At 38.8% G+C, this 8,940-nt stretch overlaps 1 protein-coding gene across 1 annotated transcript; it reads right to left on the reverse strand.

The window, feature by feature from the left end:
- Positions 1-3,403: 3,403 nt before the first annotated feature.
- Positions 3,404-6,528, reverse strand: LOC122046745 (bifunctional nuclease 2-like). Its single transcript, XM_042607595.1, has 10 exons — positions 6,339-6,528; positions 5,828-6,145; positions 5,314-5,484; positions 5,177-5,226; positions 5,054-5,110; positions 4,818-4,883; positions 4,653-4,727; positions 4,113-4,231; positions 3,912-4,003; positions 3,404-3,839 (listed from the first exon to the last, which is right to left on the reverse strand). The coding sequence occupies exons 2-10, from the start codon at positions 6,135-6,137 to the stop codon at positions 3,784-3,786; spliced, it is 996 nt and encodes a 331-aa protein (XP_042463529.1). The 5' UTR covers positions 6,138-6,145; positions 6,339-6,528; the 3' UTR covers positions 3,404-3,783.
- Positions 6,529-8,940: the final 2,412 nt, after the last annotated feature.

Here is an 8,940-nt window from a genome sequence, read left to right on the forward strand (position 1 = left end):
CTACAGTAACTACTACAGTAATGTTTGCTGTTTTCATAACCGTCTAACATAGAAATTTTTGTGCCCTGGCCCAGTCAACTGATCCAGTTACCGCTTGACTAGTAAAACCTTAACCTTAGGGTTTTGACCCTTGAGTACATTCACTCAGCACTCATCCTTACTCGAGCAACCTAGACCTAGCATTCTAGCCTCCTCCATCAGCCTCGCGTCCCTTGGATGCCTCCCCATCCTTCATGCCTTGCCTTCTGGAGCTTTCTTTGGCCTTGTCCAAGTTGTCGGGTCTTCCTTTGCCAAGAAGCTCCTCACCTCCGGGACTTCAACCATTGCCAAGTCACACTTAGACTTATGTTGCCAAAACTACATACTTGGATTTACACCACCAAGACTTCTCTTGGACTTTTCTTCTTTGCCAAGATTACACTTGGACTTTTCTTGTTGTACCTATATCCTGCACACTCATAATGCATATCAAATACAATAATAAATCTATCTTAAACCTTTACTCAAGCATCAAAACCTAGGACACCTAGATTATTCCAATAGGCATTATATCAAAAAGGAAGAAATTGTAGGTGTAATTTGCACTAATGGTTTAACTCAGGTTTTGATGAATGACAAGCGAATTAAGTTAGATATTTTTGTGATCTAATATATTTACCGAGTGTGCAGGGATTGACAGGTCTAGAAATATGATATCAGGCTAAAACCTAACTTGGTCTGAGAACCCGATAGTTGGTGTGAAGTCCAAATAGGTCAAAGGGCCAACCTGATATTTAGTGGAAAGTATGATTGGATCTACGGGGCCTAACAGCTGGCCGAAGTCTGGTTGGGTCTACGGACCTAACAACTGGTGAGAAGACCTGGTGGGTTGAGAGGCTAGTCAGTAGATTACAAGTTGGTAAGTGAAGGTAAGTCACTGGAGGAGAGAGTTCCGGTGAGAATGAGTCCAAGTTTTGACTTTAAGCGTTGATCTAGTTTAGATCCATTTAAGACATCTAAATTGAGACCATGACTAGTTTCTGCTCTTAGAAAGATAGAAACTAAATAATGCTCTTATTTTATATTTGTGTTAACTCTATTTTTGTAGGGTATACTTTATTTATGAGCTAACACATTTTGTAGGGGTGAAAATGCACAAAAAGTCTCAAATGAACAGTGCTCGAGATGCTTCCTCGTGATTGGAGGCACCCCGGAGCAAAAGGCGCTGAGGTGCTTCCTCGCAGTTGGAGGCACCCCAGAGCGAGGCTTGGAGGCACATTAGAAGTGTAGGTTCTGTGCGGCTGGTAAGAGAGGTGAATTGCCTTGCACAATAAAAAATAAGTATACCTTTATCAAACTATTGGGTTTAAACAATTACACACTTAACAAAAGATAATAGAATTAAAAAGCGTATGGACAAACAATTTTACTTAGTTTACAATCAGAAGATTAATATTCCAAGGAAAGTAAGCTCACTATAAAGATTTCCTTCTCGAATAAAATGTTGGAGGCGAAAAAGCCTTGTACATGAAAACAAAGTTCGAAAATGAAAAAATAGAATCAATCTCGAAGTACAGAAGTCTGTTGTAAATGAAGAAGACCAAAGTTCTATTTATAGTGTCTGCCAGCGTACGCTTTGGCAACACTTCGCCCCTCGGATGCATCGAGCCCATCAACTCTTTCCCGTACCATCCTTCTCGCTAGCTGTGTCTTTCGCTTGATTTCTTATGCTCCTAAGTTCCTGCACACTTAGACATAAGAATCAGAATATAACATTACTTAACTTGACTTGGTTGATCACCAAAACTATCACGGGGTACTTATAAGAAGTGTTAGAAGTGCCCTCCCTCAAGATAAGAGTCGAGCTCGCGAAAACCATCCAGTCCGCTACAGTCAAATGTGGGAGGCACCTCAAAGGTTGATGAAGGCACCCTTAAAAGGATAAAAACCACTGGAAGTGGAGTTTATCGATTCCGAAGCAGAGGGGATGGGAACTGATGTTGGAGGCACCCTAGAGGCTATTAGAGGTGCCCTCAACAGCCTATAAAAGGAGGATTGAAGTAGCTCTTTGTACAACAACTGATATTCATTCGATCCAAGTGTCCTCCTGAGCCCTACTGCTAGTTCAAAGAAGTTGTTCTGTCACTAAGCTGCTCCTCTGAGTCGTCTGACCATTTCTGGCAAACTGATAGCAACACACAAGAGCACCATGAATAATTGGTAAATTTAATTAAGTGTTGCTTTTTTTCATTTCTACTTAAAAAGGGGAGTGTAGGTTGTTACACTAGCCCTACCAATCTTTCGTCGTATTTAATCACCTCTTCCAGCGGTTCCGGAAGAGGCTATTAGTGAATTATCTGTCGATAGGTCAACGAGACCTAGGTCTTGGAGTAGGAGTCACCGAAAGCTTCAAACCAAGTAAACTGGTTGAGTTTTTTTATATGTTCTTTTCAATTTAAATTTTCTGCTGCAATTTTATTTTAAATTTTAAAAATAGCTCTGTTTTAAAAACATGTGATTCAACCTCTCCCCCATGTGCTCACGATCCAATAGTTGTGCTCATAAGAATTAGGGAGATGAGCTCCAGAGATCCGATCGACTATGTGGCTATCCAGGTTTATGCTGGGAGCTCTACTTATGAGGAGTGAGGAGCTGAGTCTTGTAGGTCTGGTCGGCTCTGTGGCGGCCCAGGTTTATGCTGGAAGTTTTGTTCATGAGAAGTGAGGAGCTGAGTCCCGTAAATCCGACCGACTATGTGGCTGGTCGGGTTTATGTTCAGAGTCATACCCATGAGTAGTGGGAAGCTGAGTCTCGGAGTTCAAATCGGCTATGCGATCGTCCAAGTTTATATTAGGAGCCCTGCTCATAAGGAGTGAGGAACTGAGCCCTGTAATTCGACTAATTCTATGGTTGACCAGGTTTATGTTATGAGTCATGCCCATGAGGAGTGGGGAACTGAGCTCCGAAGATCCGACTGACTTTGTGGCCAACTGAGTTTATGTTAAAAATCATGTCTATTAAGAGTGGGGAGCTAAGCTCCAAAGATCTGACCGACTTTGTTACAGCACAGACTAATGTTGAGAACCATGCCCATGAGAAGTAGGTAGCCGAACCCCATTGAAAGTGATCCATTTGAATATATATATACCTTGACTTTCATTACCACTTCATCTTGACCTTGACTACCATACCATCTTAATTATGGATCTCACCTTACCTTTGGGTCACTCATAACACGCCGTACCATAAACAATCAAGTCATTTTGGCTCAAGTGACCATGGATCATATATAGATTGTTACATCTACTCCAAGTTGTTGCATTACATATCCAATTTACAGCAGAAGGCCACCGAATTGTGTTTCGAGTAGCCGTATCGAGTTTGAAGAAGCTTAAGAATGCAAAGCAAGTTGAAAGAAAACAGGGACAACATCAATCTACTAAGCTTCTTATTTTGCCTGGGATCTAGAAAAGTGAGGTAAAATACTAATAGCAACTTATAAGGGTCGTTTCGACAACACTTATACGAATGTGATTGTTATAAAGAATATTTTTTTAAAAAAGAGTAAAATTCTCTTTGCATTTCATGAGCCAACCAAGAGAGTGGAAGAAGACATACTGAAAACCACACTCCAGTACATTATTTGTCACTGTACATGAAGAAGCTGATACATGCATTTCAACCACTGCAACTGATTCATTCATTTGCTTGGCGGTATCGTTCCAACAGTGGATGCAGTCCGCATTAGGCCCCGGAGATTATAGTATCGACATCGGAATTTACATGTTTGATCGAGTGCAGAAGTCAAGGCCAGCTCTTCGTCTTTGATCGGTGCAGAAAAAGCTTGTTCCTCCACCGTGCTGTAAAAGTCGTCGTTAGTCAGTCGTGAAAGTCGATTTAAGAGTAGCAAATTCAGACAGTAGTTTTCGTACCAGCGTCTTTGTATCTTTCCTCGACAGCAGCAATCAGCATGTTACGAACCATGTCAAACTCAATGGCTTCATTGCAAGGCTGACCATCAGGCCTGCCAATACCAGGAGATATATATGCTCATTGTCGTGAGGACAAAAACAACGCGAACCGACGATCTTGCTGAAGTTATATCTAAAACTTCTATGACGAAACCTATTTACCTATCGAGTTCTGTAAATAAAGCGCCGTATGATAGAACAGTTTTCACAGCTAACTTTGTTGGCTCGGCTATTTTCATTCCATCCCTCAGTGCAAGATCTTTGTTGACTTGTATAGGTACCTGAAAGAGGAGTGAAAAACAATAGCCTCAATCTCGATATCATTGACTCATTACTCCGATCCACTCGTATAAAAGTGGCCTACTTAGATTCTTATTCCGATACCATGGCTTCACGAGTATAATTTTCTATCACACAAAACCTTGTGTGAAACGAACATCCTAGCCAGTAATTGCCTGTTTTGTCCATAGCACACATTTTAATCATTTCTACCCTTCTAATTGTTTCATAAAAACTTTGATTGCCGCTTTCAAATATTTATCCAACTCTAGCTGAAATCACAGATGTAAAGCAAAGAGATCTTCACTTTTTTACAAAGAAAGAGAAGGCATGATGAATATCGTGATTCACTAATAGCGATTCACTAATAGCGGAGTTCAGTAACAATGAAAAGAAACAAGTAGCAACTGAAGGTCAGCTTACCTTGCATCGGACAGCCATATTAATGGCATCTGAAGGTCGGATATCAAAGCTAATAGTCTCGTTCTTGCTTCCAACCTGGTCATCAGCATACGATCAGTTATGATTTTCTTTTTCCTAAAAAATAATTAGTTACGCAATGACATTCTTATGAGGAATGATATTTGCCTTTGTTAGATACAACTTTGCAAAGTAAGTTTCTTTTATTCTCTTGGTGATTCTAACAAGGTGTACCTGTAAAAAAGATGTCTCTAAGTTTACAAAACTAAAGAACAAAAGTTCATGGAAAAAAAGATTCAAAACTAATCTTGAACAAGTAAAAAAAAAAAAATATTCCCATACGTCGAGTCATGGCATGATATTTATTTGAGAGCAAGAAAAACCTTATTCTGCTTTTAACTTACAGTGTATCCCATCTTCTCTATCAATTCTTGGACTACTTCATACATGGTTGGTCTCACCTTCAAAAGAAAAACTTTCGATTTAGAATGAAATTCTTCATAATTCAATATCGTACCATGTCTTACCAGCTGAATCTGACAAATTGCAGCAATTAGCAATACGCTTGACATCTCAACTACAAAAGCAAAACAGAGGTTGCGCTAAACTTCTTTAGGGTAACTTTCATTAACTTATTACAGTCTCAAGGTAGGAAAGTGCGTACCGACTAGGAGAGGAAGCAATGTATCACTTCCATCTTCCACTTTCAACACGATGGCTGGGTGAGGAGGATAGTAGGGCAAGTTTCCTGCCTGAGGGCTATTATGAACACATCTTAGACTCCGGCCATCATGCATCTTTATCACGAGGCCATCCGATTCACTTCTTGCCTCGACTACAAATAACATAAATATGCTCAGCTTCATCAAGATAATTCCGATGCAACATATAACAGCAAATCACACTCTTAAAAATAAAAAGGGACAATTCGGTGTATGAAGCGGATCCCGGGAACAATCTATCGTATAGTCTTAGCCTGTTTTTCAAGAGGTTATTTCCGAGATTCAAATGCATGGCCTCCAGGTCACATGGTAACAGCTTTACCATTATGCCAAAGTCCCCCCTTCAACAACAATTCACACTCTATTTCATTTATGAATTGATAAGTGCATTGGAATTTACCGGCTAAAGCAACAATGAGTAAACATGGCAAGGGAGGAGAAGGTTTGCGAATTTACCGGCTTCGAGGACGCTAGAATTCACGAATTCCTCATCATTCTCGTCGAAGTTTCCAGCTAAACTGCCATTTCCATCAGAAGAGGAACTGAAAATACAGCAAACAGCCCAAGTCTTCTTTTCACAAGGTTGAACAAAAAGTTCGCATGCTCTTGTAATACTTTTGAGTCTACCATACGATCCAAAAAAAATACTTCGAAAATTTCTAGCCTTTGCCGGGTTCATGTTAGGCAGAGGAGCAAAACTTGCAACATGATTTGCATGTGCAAGAACACTAGGTTGGGAAACAACTGATCCCTTCAACATTTGCATCTCAATCCCTACACCAAGAACAAACACAGCAAAACACCTAATTTACAAACAGATTTACAAACAGCAGAAAGAACTTTGCCTGGTTTAGGGCACAGGGAAAGGATCAAAAAGGTGTTCTATCTAAATCCTTTTTCCCTTTACTTTTCTCTAAGCTTTTGCTTAATCAAACTACAAACGGATGAACAGGACATTTTTCATTACCTGCAAAGAAGCTGCAGCTCCAAAATACCAAGAACTAGAAGAGGCACTAACAAAATTTATTTACAGCAGCTCTTTTGGAGGAGAGGAGAGGAGAACTGAAGAGGAAAGGAAAAGAACCAAAGGACAAGAAGAGAAAAGGAACCCAAGTATTCCCCACCACTGACTGCATAGCATTATATGATTGTTGATGCTCTCAGGGTTGCGCTGCTCCTTATCTTATCCTCTTCGCTGAAATTACCAAAAACACCAGGCTTATTGAAGGTTCAGCCGTTTAAGGCAGCATGGTGAAGGTATTGTGGTCATTTTGGGATGAAACCAGGGGCGGTGGTTTGTCGCCTACCATCTAGAAGCGCAGTGGCATCAAGAATCAACTACCAAATGATAATAATAATAGTTGATAATGATCAAAGATTAAACTTCAATCAAAAAAACCTAAGCACTCTTCTTCAAGCTTGAAGAAACTTGTATCTATCGGAATTAAAGTCCATCGATCAGACTTATCAAAATATCTTTTTTGTTTCTTTGAAAAGGAAAATCTTTGATTGGAACCGTGGAATTGCAGTAGAAATATCTGGTGGTGAATGATGGGACAGCCTTGTGATAACTGCAGATGAGGAAGGAAGGGGATAAGTCCTTGGAGAGGTGGACTGTTACTTTCCCACGGCCATCGTTGGTTTGCCTTATCATCTCGCGGTGTGTCATTGTCGTTGGGTCCCACTCATGGATAAGAATCTAATAAAAAGTCAATGCCCTCTGGATATTATTTCCATGGGTAAAAAACTAAAAAGCGCCCCTAATTATTTATATTGTCAAAAAGCTCCTCTTTAAAATTTTTTATATCCCTTATTTAATTCTACGCGGGAAGATAGGTCCTGATCATCGGTATCTTATTTATAGTAGCTTTGTTTTTTAATCAATGGATAGCTTGGAAAGCCCAAAGATCGACAATACAATAAATATTTTTTTTTTATTTTATTTAACTACAAATTAAAATTAGAAAAAAAAAAAGTTAATTACTTACTCTCACAAATGAAGCCTATCAAGTCTTTGAATTCCTCACACTCGAAGAGTAAAATAATAATTTAGATGAGCAATATGGTTAAAATTACTTGCTCATTGAGTCCATAACTCCAAAACACAGATTAAAATAAGAGTAAATAATTAATGATTTTGATATGATTAAAATGATTTTGAAAAAAATGAGTTCAATATATTCATGTAATATATAGGTAAATGAAGAAATACAATGGATATTTGTTAATTTTATAAAATAAGAATAGTTTATTTAAATTATTTAATAAAATATATATAGAGATTAATATAATATCATGGCTTGGGCCTCTTTTTTTATTTGAAATCCCTGGCTATCATTTCATAGGTAAAGTCCATAGAACAGTTGGTGGTTTTATTAATGATGAACAATTTAGAAACTAACGAAGGGGTGTATATTTAGAACACAAGAAAATAAATCATCATCATAAGAAAAAACAGTTTGATGTTTTTATAAGAGTATATTTAAGCATTGTTCCTGCAGTTTATTTATTTTAAACAAGTTGACACTTTTTAAAGTTTTTTAATCTAGTTATTAACTTGTCATTAAATAGTTTATTTAGCCTAATATATAAAAGATATTTGCCGTAAAAAATAAAATATAAGTGATCCTGTCTGAAATAGGTGGAGATGATGTATCAGATACGTAGCATTGATATTGACGGTGTGAAGAATCTAAGCTGGCAAAAAATGATTCTGAGACGCCCTACGTGTCAAAAGAACATGAGTAACCAGGCCAGGGAAGGGGTCCTCGGCACAGACATTCCGACGCTCAAATTAGTGACCGATCGAAGCCGTAAATAGTAGATAAACAGTGGATGTGTAATGTAGCTTGTGTATAGCGTTTGTGTAATATAAACGTACCTGAGCTTATAAATGGAGATCCCCTTTCATAGTGTTAACGTTTGTTTGTACACGAATCTCAAAGCGTTTCCAAAAAAATGACAGATCATAAAGATAGTCTGACATTTTTTTCAAAATGGACCCATAATCTCTGCATTTGGTAGAATGGAAGCTTTTAGAGTATAGCTTGCAAATGAAATATTCTTTGTCATCTGTGGCATAAAGTACAAAAAGGAATGTGAGGTCGTTAGGTTGAGAAGTCTTTAATATACTTAGTGAGCAAATTGACCAAGCCCCTTCCATAGTCCGATCGGTTGTCACTCAAGTCGGATTGAGGAATGTTGTCGAGGACTCATTCTTCACACAACCACTTCGGTCGGACTAAGTGTTTAGTTTGTCAGATCAGACGATAAGTCCAATCGACTAGATTATTTGGTCGGAATAGTTGATCATGTTATCCCCGAATGATAAAGAATACTTGACTCTGGAAGATACTGACTCAACTCAGGGCTTTACTAATACTGAGGGACTTGAGATCTGACCGGCCCAAGAGTCCGATTGGATAACCACTTAGCCGAAGGAATCGACAATGTTGTCCCCGAGTGTTGACCCTTCCTTAACTTTGACCGTCATGTCAGCTATTCTTCTCGACTTTGACCCGACTTCGGTGTCCCACCTTATCCACCATATCACAAGTCTCCCCTTCAAG

This window comes from Zingiber officinale, chromosome 2B (genome assembly GCF_018446385.1).
Source record: "Zingiber officinale cultivar Zhangliang chromosome 2B, Zo_v1.1, whole genome shotgun sequence".
Lineage (NCBI taxonomy): Eukaryota > Viridiplantae > Streptophyta > Magnoliopsida > Zingiberales > Zingiberaceae > Zingiber > Zingiber officinale.

What these genes read in the sequence shown, in the direction of transcription:
- LOC122046745 (XM_042607595.1), bottom strand. Translation starts at nt 6,137, where the DNA reads ATGCAAATGTTGAAGGGATCAGTTGTTTCCCAACCTAGTGTTCTTGCA. An exon ending in CAATTTGTCAGATTCAGCTG is followed by an intron (nt 5,111 to 5,176) that starts GTAAGACATGGT and finishes TTTCTTTTGAAG; the next exon opens with GTGAGACCAACCATGTATGA. An exon ending in CAAAGTTGTATCTAACAAAG is followed by an intron (nt 4,728 to 4,817) that starts GCAAATATCATT and finishes GCTGATGACCAG; the next exon opens with GTTGGAAGCAAGAACGAGAC.